General features: G+C 35.2%; 1 protein-coding gene across 1 annotated transcript in view; it reads right to left on the reverse strand.

Moving 5' to 3' along the window:
- Positions 1-22,221, reverse strand: part of CPNE8 (copine 8) — a 255,234-nt gene that overhangs the window by 63,420 nt on the left and 169,593 nt on the right. The window contains exons 11-12 of the mRNA XM_004390125.1: positions 6,439-6,514; positions 981-1,034 (exon numbers count right to left, since the gene is read on the reverse strand). Coding sequence (XP_004390182.1) covers positions 981-1,034; positions 6,439-6,514 — 130 coding nt within the window. The remainder of the gene's footprint in view (positions 1-980; positions 1,035-6,438; positions 6,515-22,221) is intronic.

Consider the following 22,221-nt stretch of genomic DNA (forward strand, 5'->3'; position numbering starts at 1 on the left):
GCTGTAAAAGATGAAACGTGTTTTTGCCAGGTATCTTTGATGGGGTCATCTAATATTTTAACTGTCTTGCTTTAGCAGATTGATGAAATTTTTAAAAAGAAACTTAGAGAAAACTCAGAAAGTTTTGCCTTTCTCCAGCAGAGTTCATCTCAGGGAAAAATCTTCAGTATATTTTTTCTTGAAATGAGGATGATTTTGACTTTTCACAATGTTCAGACATACTGATCTTTGCACCCTCCCTACTGACTTAGTACAGCATTTCCACAAAGCTGCACATTTTAATGTACTATAAAATGAGCACTTCCACATTCCACAAAATGAGTCTTAATTGTTAAGTGCAATCTAGGAAGATATAGTGTTTCTTACTAATACTTAAACTTTTTCATGCCTGCCTGATTGCTCGTAGTCTGCTTCCATCGAGTGAAGAGTTCGTAGCCAACCTTCAGCTTCCCTCAGAGGGCCTTACAACCTGCAGCAACTGCAGCCACTACCTCCTACAAGGCATCCTTCATTATAATCACTCCCACAGGAAGTTAATTTTTCTATTATATATTTTCATATTAAAATTCTGAGTGAAACACAGCAGAGTTTTGTTAGTTGCTTCTGGTCTGATCAAAAAGGTGTGTATGTGTGTGTGTGTGTGTGTGTGTGTGTGTGTGTGTGTGTGTGTGTATACACATACATAAACTCCTTTGGCTTCAAGTTGATTCTGACTCATAGTGACCCTATAGACAGAGTAGAACTGCCCCATATGGTTTCCAAGGCTGTAACTTTACAGAAGCAGACTGCCACATCTTTCTCCTTCAGAGTGGCTGGTGGGTACAAACTGCCAACCTTTTGGTTAGCAGCCAAGTGCTTAACTTCTGCCCCATCCGGGCTCCTCTTATACATATACATATATATAGATATAGCTATGTGTGTGTGTGTATAATTTGTTCACTAATTTGAACCCTTAATGAATAAAAAAAAAATTGACTTACTGTTCCAGAATTAGTGTATTTTTTCTTTTTTCCTTTCTTTTTAGGATTCACAACCTTAAAAAAGCAGATAAAACAATTAAAATGTGTTATGTTTCGTATTGAAATAAAAAAATGTAGTCAGTCTGCTGCATTTATTTATTATTCATGTATTCATTTATAAATGTATGCATTCATTTACAAATACATTCAGTATGGCTACTATTGCAAAACTTACTAGTAATCATCTTCTTAAAAAAATTAAAAAGATCTTTTATCAAAAATTAGTAACAGTAATATGCTTCTCAATCACTTTATACATTGGTTACTCTTAAAACATCTGCATCTTCTTGATGTGACAGAGATTTTTATTATACAAGGTCTCAAATAACAATGACTGCTTTGTAGAAAAATTTAGAGGTTGTTAAAGAAAAATATATCTGAGAGATATAACTTTTTTTTTCAATCAGGTTATATACACTTATATGGCAAGTTACCTAATGCATGAATAAGGAATCTATTGACCCAGTTAATGCTTCATAATGACATTAATTTCCACCGGATACTTATGTTGCATAATAATTTACATACTAATTGGTAAAGGTCTGATTTGCAGACTTCATGATTTTTCAATTAGTTATTGCATGAAAAAATATTATTGCTTTCCTACATTGTACAAGGTGCTGGGGAAATAGGGAATATAAAGATGAGTAAGGCCTTTCAATGTAATAGGAAAAAATGAGATACATAAGTGTCTTAAGAGAGGGTCCTTCAGCTCATTTCAATCCAAAAAAATGGAGAAAGCATTCTGACAGGGAAATAAAGATTAGAGACTTTATGAAGAAAGTATTATTTGAACTAGGACTTACTAATTTAGGTAGGGCTTTAGTAAAAAGAAACAGACAGGCAAAACATTCTAGAAAGAGGAAAAAGTAATTGGCCCAGGTTGGGTGGAACAGAGAAGACATATAGAGAAGAGATGAAAATGAATCTGAAAAGGTCATCTGAGGCCATATTATGGAAAGTCTTAATGCTAGGGTAGGGAGTTTGGGTGTTATTCAATTGATAATGCAAATTCAAGGATGTCTGAACAGGAGATGGAGTTGTGAAGAGAGAAACTGAAGGCAAGACAACAGTTAGGGTCCTATTTTAAATTATCAATGTGAGAGGAAATGTGGCATTAAATAAGTCAGTACCATTGAGAATGCCTCACAAGAAAAATTCAGAAAATCAAATAACTGGGTTTAGCAGGTATAGGTAGATAACACAGAAGAAAAATTGAAAGATTCATGTATTCATTATTCAGTGTATTAATTTTTTTTCCCCCAGAAAACCCTGATTAAGCACATTCTATATGGAAACATGCAATGGTCAGGATGTAGTCCCTCATCAGCAAGATGACATATTTTTAACACTAAGTAAATGATTCAATGGTTATACCATTAAATATGGAGAAGACTTTTGGGGGAGAAAGGTAGGGTTTCATCTTTAATCCAATGACTGTGAGACTGTTATTTGAATGTCCTAGAGGCAAAGAAGAGCTATGGCTGCTGACCAAAAGGTCAGCAGTTCGAATTCACCAGGTGCTCCTTGGAAACGCTATGGGGCAGTTCCACTCTGTCTCATAGGGTCGCTATGAGTTGGAATCAACTCATCAGCAACGGGTTTAGTTTTGATTTTTTTAAAGGCAAGGATGTCATTTTGATGACTAAGGTGCACCTGACCCAAGCCATGGTGTTTTCAATCGCCTCATCTGCATGCGAAAGCTGGACAATGAAAAAGGAAGACCAAAGAAGAATTGATGCCTTTGAATTATGGTGTTGGTGATAAATATTGAATATACAATGGACTGCCAGAAGAACGAAAAAATCTGTCTTATAAGTACAGCCGAACACCCCTTAGAAGCAAGTCTCACGTATTTGGACATGTTATCAGGAGGGATAAGTCCCTGGAGAAGGACATCATGCTTGGTAAAACAGAGGGTCGGCAAAAAAGAGGAGTTCATCAATAAGATGGATTGACACAGAGGCTACAACAACAGGCTCAAGCATAACAACGATTGTGAGGATGGCACAGGACCAGGCTGTGTTTTGTTCTGTTGTGTACAGGGTCACTATGAGTGGGAACCGACTCGATGGCACCTAACAACAACCACAACAAGGGGCAGTTGTAAGTGTAGGAAAAGGGCTCAGTATAGAACCCAGGAGGAGCACTGGTGGCACAGTGTTTAAGTGCTCAGCTACTAACTGAAAGGCCGGCGTAATTCATCCGCCGCAACAGGGGAGAAAGATGCGGCAGTCTGCTTCTGTAAAGATTTACAGCCTTGGAAACCCTATGGAGCAGTTCTACTGTGTCCTTTACAGTCGCTGTGAGTCATAACCAACTCAACGGCAGTGAGTTTGGTTTTTTTGGTTTATAGAACCTAGAGCTAGGAACAAAAGTTTGGAATTCATTTGAAAAATGGTCATTTTTTGATGAATATTAAATTCCATCTATTTAAAATTCCTTAACTGAGGACTTCCTTAATTCCTCAAAAATATTTGAGGAGCACAGTACTAAACGATAAATAGGAAATCTGGGAATAAAACAAATGTTTTAAAAAACTTTAGTGACATATTTTTCTTCGAAAATTTACATTTTAGCATTTTGCTATCTAAAATCATCCATCTAGCATAAACTCTTAGAATAGAAAGTTTTTATAAATTTTAGGAGTGAAAAGTTTTTGAGTAGAATTTCATAGGCAGCTTATAAATAGTTCATATTAATATCTATGGCTTCTAGTACATCATACTTTACCGTCGGAGAGGAATTATTTCAGGTTTTTTGATTTTGTGGTTAAATTACATAAAGAATTTTCATTTAATCACATTAGGCCAGTTTCAACAACCAATAAAGCATTTGATATAATAATAATAATATAACTGACATTAATTTTATTCATTTCCTGTGGTCATTTATAATATGTTATGATTATACCACTGTAGGTTCTATAGATAAAGAAAATAAAAATCCTTACAACTGGATCAATAAGCAACAGCATGATAAACAGAGAAAAGACTGAAGTTGTCAAGGATTTCATTTAACTTGGATCCACAATTAATATCTATGGAAGCAGCAGTCAAGAAATCAAACTAACTATTGCATTGGGCAAATCTGCTGCAGAAAACCTCTTTAAAGTGTTAAAAAGCAAATATGTCACTTTGAGGACTAAGGTACACCTGACCCATAGCATGGTATTTCAATCACCTCATTTACATGCAAAAGTTGGACAGTGAATAAGGAAGACCAAAGACGAATTCATGCATTTGAATTATGGTGCTGGTGAAGAATATTGAATATACTACGGCCCCCCAGAAGAACGAACAAGTTTGTCTTAGAAGAAATACAGCCAGAGTGCTCCTTAGAAGCAAGGATGGAGAGACTTCGTCTCACGTACTTAGGACATGTTATCAGGAGGGACCAGTCCCTGGAGAAGAACATCATGCTTTGTAGAGAGTTGGCAAAAGAGACGAAAATCCTCAACGAGATGGACTGACACTGGCTGCAATGATGGGCTCAAATATAGCAACAATTGTGAGGACGGCGCAGGACTGGGCAGTGTTTCGTTCCGTTGTATGTAGCGTTGCTATGAGTCCCAACAGGCTCAAGGGTACCAAACAACAACAACCAGTTCTATAGACTTAGCCAAAACATGGCAGGTCTTTTTTCTCTCCCTCCACCTAATGATTTCAAGATTGGTAAGAAGCTTAAATTTGGAAAGGCTCAAGCCTATCTTTCTTGGTTAATCTGGAACCAAAGAGCGGAAAATACTATAAAAGCCAAGAAAACTCAAAGCAGTTGATCTCTGGAGGTTTATACTGTGCTGGCAGTAGGTCACTCATAAGCCTAGGAGAACTGGTATACCTGTGTTGTTCCTCATCAGCATCTGAAGACCCAAATGAGGTTGGGAAGATAAAACAGGCGTCTGCATAATTATAATGCCTTACATAACTTTAATTGCCTATTTAGAGCTTTAATATTCCTTCCTTCAAAGAACCAAATAGAACAAATCTATCCATTACACCACTTTTGTCTTTGCCTGAGAAGATTTTTTTGGGTTGAGTTTGGCTCCCCTCTGCAATAATCTCATAGTTCACTAAGTATACTAGTATATATAGCACTTATTGGGCTCCTGGTGGCGCAGTGGTTAAGAGCTAGCTGTTAACCAAAAGGCTGGCAGTTCGAATTCACCAGCTGCTCCTTCAAAACCGTATCAGACAGTTTTACTGTGAGGGTCACTATGAGTCAGAATCAACTTGATGGTAATGGGTTAGGTTTTTTTGTATAATTTTTAAACTATACTATATATTTTATGCGATTGTCTCTCCCATTAGACACTGAAGTTTTCATGAATCTCTGTAGCCCCAGGGCCTAGCATAGAGCATGAAATATAAAAGTTACTCAATAAATATTTTAATGAATATTCATTCAATGAATGAATGGATGAATGGAATACAACTGCTTTAGTCCAGTAGGAAAACAGTAGAAAAATGAGACTCTTCCACTCTCAATTAAAAAAAAATTTAAAAGAGGTCAATTTTAGTGTCAACCTGGCATGGAAGAGTTACCATTATTGATTAAATACTGAGAAATTGTCCTTTACTGTCTACATATACTAAATAAAGAATAGTAGGGAATATATAGATAACATAGCTATGGGATTACAAGTGCTAAAACATATCATATGTTCCATACACATCTGCTGATTAGCTGGTAAGGTAGGTTTAAGGCAGAAATAACTACCAGTGAAAAACAAAAACAGTTGCTGTTGACTCCTGTTTGTGGCACCCCCATGTGTGTCAGAGTTGAACTTGCTCTACAGGGTTTTTAATGGCTGATTTTTTTGAAGTAGATCACCAGGTTTTTTGTTTTTTTGAGGTATCTCTGGGTGGACTTGAACCTCCAACCTTTTAGTTAGCAGTCAAATATGTTAACCGTTTGCACCATAATTAGGACGTGTTTGATTTAATAACTTGGGTTGCATTTAATGACTGACTTATATCCTGCAATCCCCTTTGGTTTCTACCTAAACAATAGTGAAGGTATTCAACGTACTAAGCTCATTTTTATAACATCATGTTGCCACAACTGAGTATTTTTCTTCTTTATAAAAAGGTTAGGGAGGAGGTTGGTATAAAGGCAAAACAGAAAGTCTGGCGCTCAAGTAATTATAAACTTGCATCCATATTGAATTAAAAAAAATCAATTCATAGGCAAGAGTTAAAAATCTCTTAAAACAAATTTAAAAGACCATGCTATGTTACTTGAAGAGAAATAGGATCATTTAATCTCATAAACAAGTTTGTTCAATAAGTTTAAAAATTTTTACATATATTAGTACTTAGCTAATATTTGCCAATTATCCTTTGCAAAATTCATACTTTTAGAACATAAAATTTATTTCCTCTAGAGAAAAAAAATTATAAAATAAAATGCCCCTTACCTCATATACATTGAATTGTGATTGCCCTCTAGAAAGTTCCCTATAGCTTGTAGTAAATTCTCCAATGAAATCATGACTAAAATTAAGAAAATATATACATATTAGCTTTCATACATTTGTCAATTTTATTTTAAAGCTTTTTAAAAAGGTGCAGTTTAATCATTATGGAAAATGTTTGCTATTATTATCTACATATGCTAATAACTGGTAGACATTTTAAAAGCATCTGATACATATTTCCATTGTCCTTTAACCCAAAATTATGCATACTCAAAAATGACATTTTATTAATATTCAAAAAATATTTAAATAATTTCCATCTGTATTAATATTTAAAATGGGTACATTAGTTTTAGTAACTCTCAAAAACATTACATCATCTATACTTTCTAAATAATGAATTATTTATTAGGATGAAAGTTGAAGACACTGAAAAATTCATTACTATTCACATGAATAATCACAAATGTACAAAAATCTTCAAACTTTCCGATAGCCAGAATATAAAAGGAAGTGATTTTGAAAAGGGTATCAAATGTTAACATGGATAATAGTCACCAAAGCTTATTTTCAATACTAATAGTTGAACGCACATTGCTGTTGTTACCAAAGTGGTCACTCTGAATTTCTTCTCCTTAGAACAATGATAACGGCCTTCTCAGAGAGCAGACCTTTCTACTTACTGGTTTAAGTGAGGGAAATGGATTTAGTAAGCATTTATTAGTTCTCCTATAGATTCTTATCAATGTGATTACTGTAGGTGACACAGACAAGTGCAAAAATATGTTAAACACTCAGCAATTTAGAGGGGACCAGTATTCCATTCCTCTGAGCTAATATAATGGCAAACACCAGTTTACCAAGCACCACTCAAAAATAAGGACAAAATGCTGGTATTCAATGCAATGGTGAAATGTAATGCATCAGAATAAAAAGATATAGACTATAAGAACTAAAGTAGTATAATAAACACAAGAGATGCCACAGTAGCTATTTGTTATCATGGAATTTAAGCTTAGCCCATTCACTTTGCAAACGCAAGCTCTTCATAACTGTAAAAATGTATATTTCTACAAACCCACACCTCGGTTTAATGTTTAGCTGTGACTCACTAAAATCCATTAATCTTCCATAGACCTGATGGCTAGTGACAAGCAACAAACAAGTTGTGTTTAACGAACCAGAACACTGATTTCTAAAGACGAGATTTGAAAGACAAAAACTAGCTAACTAACTTTAGTAGCGTTTTTACAGTAAGAAAACCCTTTAAAAATATACTTAAAATACAGCTCATTTAGATATCCAGCCTCCCTAGTCTCTCTTTTCAAGAAGCTCTTGTATGTACACACATCAGTGGGACCTTTCTCTTTACACCAGTATCACCTTCATCTCTTCTAGATTTAACTTTCAGAAGATTTACACAAATGAAAATGGTGAAAAAAAGAATGACAACTGTGATAAACTATTTGTATTCATGAAACCCAAACCCCTAGAGCTCACACTTTCAAGTTACATGGGGAAAAGTTACAAAACTTTAGTGCCGCGTATTTTTTATGGAATCCAGCTTTGTGGGTTTAATCAGGAAAAGTGGGTTTAATCAGTCAAAGTTTTCTTTGACCTTTAGAAGTACAAGCTTAACAACAGTGAAATCTTTCACTGCAATCTTAAAAAGTCTAAGTTATAGAGATTCTGTTTAGAATCTATCCTCTTCCACGCTGTGTGTGTTTCTGGTATCTTAAGTAACCACTGAGATAAAAGGTTCTATTAGAACCTTTCAAAGACAACCCTTTAAAATTGGTATGTGTAGACAAGCCCTTTATAACCACTGTTCCCCACACTGTTGGGAACCTAGTTATAAAAAAACCAAACGAAACCTGTTGCTGTCAAGTCGACCGACTCATAGCGACCCTATAGGACAGAGTAGAACTGCCCCATAGGGTTTCCAAGGAGTGGCTGGTGGATTCGAACTGCCAACCTTTTGGTCAGCAGCTGTAGTTCTTAACCACTGTGCCACCAGGGCTTGTGTGGATAATGTTTAAGTGGTAGCTTTCTGACTGTGTCAATTATTATCGATTGAATTGAGTCTCCCAAAATATATACTGAAGTTCTTGCCCCTGTAGTTGTGCACGTGATCCTGTTTGGAAACAGGAGTTTTCTTTTGTTATGCTAATGAGTCATACCAGAGTAGGGTGGGTCATAAACGTGATCACTTCTGAGCTATAAAAAGAGCAGAATAGACTCAGAGACACACACAGGTGGCAGGGGACAGATGCCATATGAGGACCTGTTTACAAACAAAGAAACAGGAAGGATTGCTGGCAGACACTAGAAACCAGGATAGAAGCCCACAGACAGAATAACACAGCTGAGACTCTGATTTTGACTTTTAGCCTGCAGAACTAGGAGAAATTTCTGCTCTTTAAAGCCATCCACTTGTCATATTTCTGTTATGGTAGCACTAGGTAACTAAGACACAAATCTTACCTCAGTTTGGCTAATTGTTTAAATCCAGTGCTGAGCTCTTCATTGTTAACACTAAACTGCTGCCACTCAACACTTAGGAAAAACGTGGTACAGAGAAGTGACATTTTCTGAGTAAAGTCGCAAGGATATGCAATACATCCATCTGGATAAAGCCTGTTCAGCCGAGAGAGACAAATCTGGGACCAATCCGAATGGTCCAGTTCACCAAACTGCACATTGACAGGCCCATGTTGAACTCATAGTAGAACATTCTAAGATGCAGTTCTTTGAAATGTAGTTCTGTTTTGTTCTTGTTAAATTTGTGGCTCTCTACAGACCTCAGTGATGAACCAAACCAGTTGACGTTCAGTTGATTCTGGCTCATGGCAACCTTATGTGTATCAGAGTAGAGCTATGCTCCCTAGGGTTTTCAATGGCTGTGGACCTTTCAAAAGTAGATAGCCAGGCCTTTCTTCCAAGGTGCCTCTGGGTGGATTCGAATGAGCAACCTTTTGGTTAGTAGTCGAGTACTTAACCATCTGTGGCACCCAGGTACAATTCCCTTTAGTTTCAATGCTAGGAATCTGTGCTTCTCTGCTGCTGACTTGTTTTTTTGTACTTTGAAAGGACCCTATTTATCATGAAAAGGCTTTTCTCCTCTGAGTTAGTTATAAGAGAGCTTTGAGCCAAATTTGTGGCCCATCTCTAGCAAGATATTTTTTTCATGATGTGCAGTCCTCAACAGACGTTTCTAATTCCTTATCTTCGTTTCCCCAGTTTGCTTCAATTTCCTCAGTTTACTTCACCATGTCTTATGCATTTCTGTAGGCAGACATGGATCCTTTCCAGAAAGAACAAATAAAATACTTGCCCCTCATTCTAAATCTTGTTCAAGATGATTATTTTGAATAAAACACTGAATTTGCATGTTATATAAATGCAGAGCCATCCTTCTTACAGAGGAAGGAGAAAGTGTATTAAATGAGCGACAAATTGTATTTCAGCCTCCAAGACATTTCTGTGAGATCAAGAAAACACATCACTGTATCCTTTCAGCATCCAAAGAAATGGATGATCACGAAGTGAGGATTTGTCAAAGGTCATGAACACAAGACAGTAAATGGAGACAGAGATAAAACAACCAAATGTAGATATAAGGTGCTTTGTCTCAAAATAAAACAAAACAAAACAAAACCAACAATCTGAAGAATTTGTGTGGAAAAGTAGATAGATTCTCAGATCAATTTTGTTATAGATCTCCTTGAATACATGGAAATTTTTATACAGTCATTCCTTTGTAACCTGTCCTACTTCAAATACTGAATATTAAATCACAGGTAAGTACTTTAAAGAGAATATTAAAGGTGGTTTTCACTGATTTATTCTCATAATTATCTTTTTTCCTATCATCAACTATTCCTAGATTCTAGTAAGATTTAAAGAAAGGAAATCTAATTTGCTTTAATATACATTTTTTTTACGTTCACAATTTTCAATACTGTAATGTCAAAACAAACTCTCACTACACAGAAGAATTATGAGGGAAGGTATTTACATAATAAATCACAACCAGCAATTTCCTTGTGATTCAATAATACTGTTTTGCTATTTCCTTTTAATGTAATTGTAACTGAAATCATTATTCTATGTTGTAAGTCCCAAGCATTCTGACTACATTACAAAATAACACTACTTACTCTACTGTGGTTTATCTGCTTTGTATCTGTTTCCATCTCTGATTTTTTGTGTTCACACTTTTGAAAATACATGTTATTTAAAATTTGACAGTGTATAAGTTAAAGAGATATTTAGAGCAAATTAATTGCTACTAGGAGCCCTGGTGGTGCAGCGGTTAAGAGCTCTGCTGCTAACTAAAAGGTCGGCAGTGCGAATCCACCAGCCGCTCCTTGGAAACCCTATGAGGCAGGTCTACTCTATCTTACAGGGTCGCACTTGAGTTGGAATCGACACAATGGCAATGGCAAATGTTGTTTTGTTTTGATTACTACTATAGTTAGTAGTTGGATTTAAAAAGTCATGTTTGAGTAAAATGATTAACTGTTGAATAAAATCTATGTATTATAAACATTTATATGCTTCATTAATAGTGGAAAATGGGCATTACGTATATTCGCAATTACATCTGAAACTTGACAGTCCCATCTTACAAACTGTTGTCGACCATCCCCTACCTGTGACATCTTCTTCTCCTGCAATACGTATCTTTTACCCTACAGGTTTGCTTGTATCTCCACTAAGCCTTTCCTCCTTCATGCCCTTCCTCTTAGTTCTCAGAAAGACCCTGTATCTCTTTATCATCACAATCCCTATTTTGTTGTAGTGTGCCATCCAGTTGATTCTGACTCATAGCAACCCCACAGGACAAAGTAGAACTGCCCCATATGGTTTCCAAGGCCGTAATCTTTATAGAAGCAGACTGCCACATCTTTCTTCTACAGAGTAGCTAGTGGGTTTGAACCAGGGACCATTTGGTTAGCAGCTGAGCACTTAATCACTGTGCCACCAGGGTTCCTTCATATTTCATTATACCTGTACCTAGCTCCTCTCTTAGCCTGTATCATACTTGAAGGCAAAAAAAGTGATAAATTCATCTCAGTATTCTCAGCGTCTACCTTAGTGCCAGGTACACAATAGGCATTGTTCATTTAATGTTGCAACTGTACTCAGGTTAATATCACAGTCATCCTGTGATCTTACTTTGCCAATAATATTAACAACAGTAATAAGTAGCGCTAGCAATTTTGTCTCACATCAATTATATTCGGTTCAAAAGAACTATACAAGTATCAATCGGATTAACCATTGTTATTTTCTATCTTCTTAAACCAATTCTAAGAGTGTACAGACAATTGTTATTTTCCCACAGAAATGCATCCATACGGTCACACCCAAGCTATAGGAAAAAAAAAAGGCAGAGACTATTGCTTTCTGTTGGTTCTTCTGATGAATTTTCCTGAAGGCTACCTTCCCTTAGGCACAATGGCTACTTATTTGTCTGTCATTAAACGTGTTGTGCATACAATGTGTGCGAATGGCAAATGCATACTAACTCCATCTCATCCCTTCCTCAACCACCAAGTGGTCTGCAGTAGGTCAATCAATGTCAGTGTCCTTAGGCCTTTACCTAAAAACTGGAGGCAATGCCTACTTTCTGTTTTGAAAGTAAACCCACAGAATTAATACAATTCTTTCTATAAAAGGTGTTTAACTCCTTTAAAAAGCTACCCCTAGAATAAATTTTCAGAATTATTAAGAATATGATTCCAGATACGTATATTAAGAATCAATAGGAGTACCTGGGTGGTGCAAACTGTTAATTCACTCAGTTTCTAATCTAAAGGTTGGAGGTTCCAGTCCACCTAGAGGTGCCTCAGAGGAGTAGCCATGAAAACCGTGTGGAGCACAGGTCTACTCTGACACACATGGGGTCTCCATGAGTCAGAGTCAACTTGATGGCAATTTTTTTTGTTGTTGTTTAATGACTCTTTCATGAAAAATAACTTGTGAAGATTTAACAGGATTAAGAATTGATATACACTGTAAGATATTTATTTTGGAGCATCTCAGGAAAAGAAAACTTGCAGTGAGACACAGTCATAATATGCTGACCATGCTATCTAATTTTAATCTGGGTTCTAGACTAACAGTTATGCATTTTGAGAAAAACTTGTTTTTCCTCAGTGATCAAAACTGGGATGTGAAACCATATGCCCCGAGGGGTCTTAACCAAGTGACCATCTGCACCCCTCAAAGTGCACCTGAGGAAGAGTGCTGTCTGGGTGCTGTGGCCAACAAGACATTTTTGCGATAGACAAAGAAAATACATGTAAGCAACTTAAGCATCCCGTGAAACTATCTGTAATCACTAACTATACTATTAACAATCAGTAACCAATCAGAGTGTGATTATTACAATATTCATTGGTTTTCCTGTAATTGCCCTTCCTAGGGTTTGGGTCCTCTTTTTACCCCATAAGAATACTTGTACGCTGAAACTGACCCGGGACTACCTGGTTCGGTTTTCAATGGGCTACGTAGTTCCCTAACTGCAATTGTTCTAAACCCTTAATAAGCCTCTCTGTTCTAACTTGAAACAGTGTTCAAGTTTTTCTCTACAACAGGAGTTACACACTCACAAACTCCACAAACTCTGGATTGTACTGTTCTCATGCAAGAATGCTGAACTCATCAGGCATGCTTTTCCTTTATAATACCTCACTATGGGGTGTGAGATGTTTGAGGTGTGTATTGAAGGATATCACAAATGACAATTGGTAAACAAATTTTATATTAATGATAATTTCTCTAATTGAGATGTTGAATAAAATTCAGCCCCAAAATTTGCATTATCTTTTCTATGGAAACAACCAACCTCAGCTATATCCTCTCCACATTTACCTCAATATAGTGACTTCCTATGATCCCCCATCTTGCCTAATCACTTCCAGTCCCGGCAAACATAGCAAGATATTTTTGAAAATAGCAAGTGATTGAAAACTGAGTGATCACAGAAATGACAGACCCTTTTAAATTATAGTTACGGTGACTCTAATGAAATGCATAGGATTGCAGACTTTTTATACTGTTTAAACCTACATTCATGTAAGGAGAGCAGCAATGTTTTTCCTGAGGTAACTGGGAGCAAGCCACCAATTCCATGATTGCAAGTAAAATGGACCATGGGACTTGTGGTGTCCCATGATTGCCTCAAAAAGTCTTCTTCATAACGCCAACTGACAATATATCAGCTGTCTCTAATTTTGCTAATTTTATTTGCTTCTCTTCAGTCCTAAGCCTTGACTTTAACTCAACTTTTCAGCATCTAAGAATGTTTTTCTCTACAAGATAACACCAAGCTTCATTGATTCTTAAGTAGTTCTATTAAAAATATTCCAACTAAATCAAGTGTAATATTTTTCTTATCAAGATTTGCAACTTCCTCAAATCCTGATGGAGAATCTAGTTTCCTTAAAAACAAAAAAGTCCAGAAATATGGCCTTTAAATTATTAGGTTGTAAGCCAGTCTGTCTAAATTTGCAGAACCACCATATTCTTAATAACTGCCCCAGTAAGCATAAATAGAATGAGTCCTGGTGGCACAGTGGTTACATGCTTGGCTGTTAATAGAAAGGTTGGTGGTTTGAACCCACCAGCCACTCTGTGGGAGAAAGATATGGCAATCTGCTTATGTAAAGATTTACAGTCTTGGAAGCTCTAGAAGGCAGTTCTACTCTGTTCTATAGAGTCGCTATGAGTTGGAATCGACTTGACGGTAATGGGTTTAGTTTTTAAGCATAAATTGTAAACACATTTTGGAAAAAATAATGTTTTTCTTCATAAAGTCTTGGTTCATGGTTTTATTAGTAAAGGCATTATTATATATACCAAAAAAAACCCCCAAAAACCCCAAACCCATAGCCATCGAGTTTATTTCGACTTATAGCGACCCTATAGGACAGAGTAGAACTGCCTCCACAGTGTTTCCAAGGAGCAGCTGGAGGATTCAAACCGCCGACCTTTTGGTTAGCATCAAGCTCTTAACCACTGCGCCACCAGCGCTCCTTATTACATATAAGATCTATGTAAATGATTTCAGTGAAGAAGTGATAGTTTTCTCAGCTTTGTTCAAACTTCATATAATTTCAAGAGGTTTACATTTTCTTTGCCCTCTCTGTAGATAATATTCCTGGGCCTCCAGAAGGGAAAGAGATATAATCACTCTCATATACTACGTGTTCAGGAAGAGAACTAGGGTAATTTCATCTGTATTATTATTCATACCTACTCCTTAATCCATTTCTAACATAAACAGAATTTTTTAAAGATGTAAACGTCCTATTGTTCTTTTGGGTTTTAATATATGTAGTACTATATCTACATAACCATAAATTCTAATATGTTAATATTACACCTATTATGGCTGTAGAATGTTTTATTTATTTGATTTTCACTTATTTATTGTATCTAGACAGAGACTTGGACAAACCACACTTTCTAAGATGAAGACATAATAGTTTTAATGTGGTTTACACTGGTATAGCAAATGTTATATGCCATAATTAAGAAATGTTATATGCCATAATTAAGGAATGTTATATATGATATCATTTGAATATGAATATCACATTTAAGGTCATACAGCTACTAAAAAAACAATGTTATTAAAAAGCTAAGGTAGAGACATATTTTTAAAGTGCATTTATAATGTAAAATTATTTAAATTGCATGTGTATCTATTAGACAAAACATCAAATTTAAAATTGACACATTCTAACATTTTTTTACATTATTAGCTTTAGCTTTTTTATATTGCTGCTATGAGGCTTAATGAATCAAAATATTTTCAAACAAAAGCTTCTAATTCAAATTTTTAAAAAAGCTGCATGATCAAATAAAAAAGGTATCTTATTTAAGTCCAAAATTCTTAACATAAAAAAAAAAAACTTTACCTAGCAATAGCTTCACAAATGCAATTTAATCCATTAGAAAGTAGAATGGAGTTTCTTTACTCAGCTAGGACTTCTGAATATTTACCTACGATCATATGAATTAGATTTTTTTCTAGAATTTGAGAGAAAGTTAACTAAGGTAATGTCTGAAGTTAAAATCTTTTCCAATTTCATGGATTTTAAAAAATTTATGTCATTCATGACACATAATTTTTCTCTAATTTCAAAGTGATTAAATTCTAGTTTTTAGCTTGAACATTAATCTCTACAAAGAAAAATCTGTGTGATTCAGTATCTTGTTTCAAAGATCTACACTACCAGCCAAAAGGTGATTTTTTTCAGTCTAAGGCAAATTAATCATAATAATCTTTATCATTATTAGCAAAACAAAATAAACAAAAAACAGCAATAGCATTATATAAAATTATGCCAAATATAATGTTGACCAAAGGACAGAAATTTAAAAAAAAAAAATTAGGATGCTGAATTTTTATTTTTGTACGTTTTTGTTGTTTCTACGTCATTAGTCTATCATCAAATGAATGCAATTCAAAGTAATCACTTCCTTTCCCACATATTAATAAAAGGCTTTTTTATTTAAAACTCAAAAAGCATATAATAGTTCCATCACAAGAAGACAAATTCAATTCATAGTTTTAAAATATTTCACTTTAGCCATGTATCATCTACTTTGATAAGATTGCTTATTTCACATAGTGGAATTATTTGGGATATGGCTGAACACAGATTAGAAAATGTCAGTAATTATCTCTTACTTTTTTCACTCAAACTTGCCTGAGTTAATAGATAAAATTCAGTCTAATCATCTATCCTGGGTTTGCCATTATGTTGCTAGCTCTGTTTGTATGTTCGTTTTTCCTGTGAGCCTGCACTACTACCGCTATATGTATTAAGAGATAATAAGAATCATCTTAATGTGTCTTGCTTTTCAAAGTGATTAAGCCTGAAACACAGGATTCCATAACTTCATTTTTTTGATAAGAAAGCACAAGGGAAAAAAACCTGGTAGGAGTAACACATACTGTCTCTTGCGCACGCACGCACGCACGCACGCACACACACACATTTATACAACACACAACTCCCAGCCTGACGTTGCAAGAGTTGGCAAGTACCACACTAAAGTACACTGCTACCCAAGGTTAGGGTCTTTTCAGTGACGAACAGTCCCTTCTTTGCCTCTGGTGTATCCTCTCCACTTTGTATTTCAGGACACCACTTCCCACAGGCGTGCCAGAGTTGCCAACAGACATCATAAGTGTTCTAGCTCCCTCGCCATCCTTGCTCGTGGAGCCGGCTACCAGTTTCCATGCTCTCTCTGGCCACCAGTCTCCATACTGTCCATTATCTTCCTGACAGACTGAGGGGCTCCAAAAAGGACAACAGGGATCAACTGCAAAGGGTAAGTCACAAAAAGGAGGATATTAAAGTAAATTTGCTAGTGAAATTCTTTCAAACCGATAGGGGGAAAATACATTTCGGAGAGCTTCCTTTGATCAGTGTCAGGTTTTAGATTTAAGAAATTTACAAGCCCAAAAAACTATGTCTACCCAGTACAGGCTTTCATGAATTGTTGTCATTTTCAATGAATATCTATAGACAATTTGGATAAATCGGGCCCCCAAAGCAGTTATTTCAACTACCACCAAATTGCCTAGAATATTTATCTCAACCAAAAACGCTGCCATCGAGTCGATTCTGACTCATAGCAACCCTAAAAGTAAAGCAAATAATTCACAGAACTTATTTTGTGCTGCATAGATAAGACAGTTACAAAAAATGTATCATTTTTTATGAATAAAAAAATGATCATCCCACTTTGATGACATTTCACACTTGGAACTGACAGAGTTTACTGTAATCCTTGACATGATCTCATTTGACAGCTCAGACTTTTCTGATTTGAAAGAATTTTTAGCCACTTGGGAGGTAGTGCATTTATTTTTATATTAGCATGAAAGTATTAATTACTTATAATCACTCAGGGTTTGTAATATTTTCTTTGAATTCTTATATCATTACTTTTTTCACTCTCAAAATGAAAATTACCTCCTTAAACTGCTTATGGAGAAACAAACTTTCTAGGTATTTTGAGAGGCTTTCATAATTCCTCAGGTGTTTTTTGAAAGGTATTACTTTTATGATAATAGTCTAACAATATAAATAACATGCTGAAAGAATTCAAAGGATAGACCACCTCATAATCTGGATTTACAAGGTTAAATAAATTAATGTATGTTTTTAACCAAACTAGGCTCCAGAGGAGCCCTGGTGGCATAGTGGTTAAGAACTCAGCTGCTAGTTCAAAATCACCAGCTGCTCCTTGAAGACCCTATGGGGCAGTTCTACTCTGTCCTGCAGGGTTGTTGGGAGTTGGAACCGACTTGACAGCAACTAACAACAACAACAGGCTCCAGGAGACTCAAAGGTAAAATTTCAGAATTACTGTTTCCAGAAGACACAAACCTAAAGCATAAAATCTAAGAATTTAAAACACTGAGTGAGGTAGTATGGAGGCTGCTTAGATGGAAGAGTATTTATTTCTAGGAGCTCTTCCTTTTTAATAAGCATAGTGGGAATCTTGTCCTTAAAACGCTTTTAAAAATCTGTAAATTTTCTAGTGGCTATGAAAGAAATATTCATGTAAGCCAACAAAAATAAGGTCGGCTATTGGTTCTGCCTTTGAGTTCTACTGGCTCTGAATAAATCATTACGGTTTCTAGTAAAAAACATTCACTCCTTACAACCCTAGAATATATTTTCCTATTTACTTCAGAAGAAAGTTGAGTTGAGTAACTAGGGAGCACCAGAAATTTGTTTTGGGTTCTTTATCTAAAGTGATTGTAAATGCAGCTATAAACTCAGTATATGTTAAAATAAATTTTAGAAGTTAAAAGATCAATTTATAATACATGTGTTTCAATTGCCTGATTCATTTGGACTATGTTCTAACATATTCTGTATTAGTGTGTGATCTGAAGTTTATATAGCAGATATGGTAGACTCTATACATAAAATATCTTATTCTATACCTTTAGGACAAGGAACACTAAACTGCTTAGATAGTAATGACTTTAAATAAGCATTGTGAATAATGTGTGAACATTTAAATATAAAGATATTTTTCTATAGATCTAAATAAAAAATCCCATTGTGAATTCATTTAAGAAAATACAAACCATAGAAAAAATGGCATATCAGAAATGTCTTCTCTTGGTCTGTATGTTTATTCCTTCTTTGTACAACGATATAAATGTGAGGCCAAAAATATGTTAGCAAGTTTATATTTACATCTTAGACTTACAATCATAGAATAATACTAGCAAACCAAGCAACTAAAGTCCACAGTCTATAAATACACATGTCCCTTCATATGTTATAATGCTTTATATTAACTGCATATCAATCTGGAATTTTAGATATGGTTTCTGAAGGGAAAAGGCGTCTGAATAATTCTGCAATACCCTTACACAGCACACACAATTACAATAAACATATGCCATCTGTATTATACTAAATCTGTAATTAACCTGAAAACCCCCAAACCCAAGGTTATTTTCACATCCTTAAACTATATCATAAATATCAATCCTAGGAGAAATTGTGATTTAAAAAAATATATCTAGTTCCTGGAACAATCTTACTTATGAGTCAGAAAACAGTTACTGAGTACTTCCTTGAACTGCCCTTTAATGTTAAACATTTAATCTGTTTAAATACACACACAGAGTAGACAAAAAAAATTACAAGAGAATAGTTACTCTCTCAGATATTCTCTGATAATGGAAAATTCAGTAAAATGCCAAAGATGTAGATTTTAAGCGGTGTTAGCTTAATATAAAATGCTGTTAATTTGCAGTAGCATAAATCTTAACGAAAAATATATTATCTGGTTTAAATTATAATGCAGAAATAATTCATAATATTTTGAAATGTCTTACACACAAAAAAATTGTCTCTCTAATGAAGTGGGTAACTGAGGCAATTACTTAGATAATTCAAATATATAAGCATCTGTATATTTCAAATAAAACATTTTGAAGACTTTATTTCCCTCTTCAATTTACATGTGTATACACAAATTAAAAATGATGAGTATCCAAAAGTGTACACCCAAGCAGGCTGAAACTAAGAGTATGACAGTTCAATTTTAGAGCTTAAATTTCTCAAAAATAGACATACTTCATGCAGGAGAGCAACAAATCAAATTTAGAACATAAACTATAATTTAGAAAGTTCAGTTCTTATTCATACCAGAGAGGCATGTGTCACTAACCCAGTCAATCAATCAATCAATAAAACCAAATATATGTGAATATTTATCAAAGCTAAATTTTCATTGGTAGTGATAATATTCTATGTGTCTTGGTTTTCTCCAGATCAACAATTATAAAATTTTCCTTTCCAAGCATGATTTAGCTATAACATGAAGAAACGGCTAAAACATGTTTTTGTTATGGTTTATTTCTCCTAGGTTATTTCTACTACCAAAACCCAAAACCCAAAACCCACTGCCGTCAAGTCAATTCCAACTCATAGCAACCCTACAGAACAGAGTAGAACTGCCCCACAGGGTTTCTAGGGAGCGGCTGGTGGATTCGAACTGCCATCATTTTGGTTAGCAGCCGAGCTCTTAACCACTGTGTTACCAGGGCTCCAATGTCTAGTACAGTCATCATCATATGCTAACAATTAAGAACTTGTGTTTCAGAAGAAAGATTCTATACTTCTGAATATCATGCTCCATTTTTCCTATACTAAGAAGTAAAGGATGAGGAGAGATAAAAGCAGTGTTTAGAAGGACAGTCAAGAGTCATGCAAAATGGGCAAGACATTTTCACATCCTGAGTCTTAATTTTCATATCTGTGAAAGGAAAAGAACAATAATATTCCCCACTGGAATTTTGTTTTTGAGAATTGAGGAGGAATGTATAAATTTGCTTGGAATACAAAATTAAATTTAAAGCTCTTATAATGGATGATCACTAAATTGGATTAACAAACTATTCTGTAGGAGTAATCTATACAACAAAAGGACCCCACACAATAGTCTCTTTCCCATTCACATTTTCTCTTTCTCATCTCATTGGTCACTTTCCAAGGAGATATTAAAATTATTACAAAGCAAAGTTTATTTGGCAAATTCATGTCTGTAGTGAACTTCTGACTTGCTAAACTTTAATGAACTGTATTTTTGGGGGGACTTAGTTGCTGCTATTCTTAGTTTTTCATGTATTTAGAATATTAATCTGTGATTACACAGCTACACGGCACATGTTGGTAACAGAAAATTTCAAATTTTACTAGTGTTTTGCAATCACAGAATAAATGGTGGGTGACCAACACATACCAATGATCATCCTATGGTATAAAGAACAAGCAAGCATCATTTATATCAGAAAGTCTTTCAGACACATCCAGAATTTTCATTTAATTGATAAGACCTTTATAATTAGCTCTGCAGAAGAAAAAGAGATTTTCAACCAAAACTCTCATTGAGCAATCATATATACTTCTATTATTTCAAATAGATTCTTTAAGTAGAAGATTCCCCAATTTATACCTTTAATTTATACTACAGCTTCTCTCCAGTTCCCTAGTCTCATATTTCTAACAGCCTGATACACATCTCCACTGTGATGTTAATCTTAAAAAGACGAACTGGGGGTGGGAAACAGAACAGGAGATACAGTGAATGGCAAAGTCTTTGGTAATACAATCTTGGGACAGATAAAGAGAACCGGGCTAAAACATAGCCTGGTCTTGGAAACATCTGTATCTGCTAACAACAGTGAGCTGAGTCTTGTGTAAGAAGGCACAACAGAATCAGGTTATGATCTGAAATGTTTTGGCCTCAGGTCGTCATGAGTTCTGATATACTCTGGATTGTAACTGTACACTAGGTTAACATTTGGGAGTCTCCGCAACAAAACTAAGCAAAAGCTAATATTAGAATTTTAAATTCACCAAGCCCAAACTGACATTCATCATATCCTCCTTTATCCTCGAAAAGTGACAAGTTAGTTAGAAACTCCGTATTTGCCTATTTCTGCTAATGATGCACATTTTTCTTTGTCCACTACTCTCAGAATCTGAGAATCATGTTTTACTTGTCTTCAACTAAAACTATTCATCTATAAACCCATATATTCCATTTTCTTAACAAACTGGCTTTAGTATCCAGCTTCACTAGGTGTGAAGAAATGGAAAGCTCAAAAATATGACATCTGAAGGCTCCATGTCCCATAGCCACCAGCTAGGTAAGCTTGGGCAAGAAATTTAACCTCAGTTTATTTATTAGCAAAATTAGGAAGGTAATAGTCATGAATGCCTATCAGGATTCTTGTGAGGATGAAGTGAGAGTGTATTGGAAAGCACTTTGTAAACTGCAGAGCTCAATGCAAATTCAAAGTGGAATTTAGTTGTCATTCATGGAAATCACTGTATTACTTTTTTGTTGTATTATTTTTTTGTTGTCTTCACTATCAACATAATACAGGTTTTCATTACAATCACAATAACCTCCTCAGTCTTTGAACTTCTGTCTCACCCTGATTCTAATTCATCCTACAGATACTTTCTCAAAGCTGTGATCATGCCAAAATGTCCCTGCTTCAGGGTCAAAATCTCTCAATGCCTCTGAAGTTCTAATGGGATTCAGTACATAATCTCCACTCTGTCATGAGAGGCACTCCACCACATGGTCCTGATCTACCTTTTCATATCTGTATTTCACATTAATTCCCTGCAATACATTATAGCCCACTCAGACTAAACCACGTCTCCAAAGGAGAATTTTCTGCTCAATCAGGTTCACACGATCTCATAT

The sequence above is a fragment of the Trichechus manatus genome, unplaced genomic scaffold, assembly GCF_000243295.1.
Source record: "Trichechus manatus latirostris isolate Lorelei unplaced genomic scaffold, TriManLat1.0 scaffold00285, whole genome shotgun sequence".
NCBI classification, from domain to species: domain Eukaryota; kingdom Metazoa; phylum Chordata; class Mammalia; order Sirenia; family Trichechidae; genus Trichechus; species Trichechus manatus.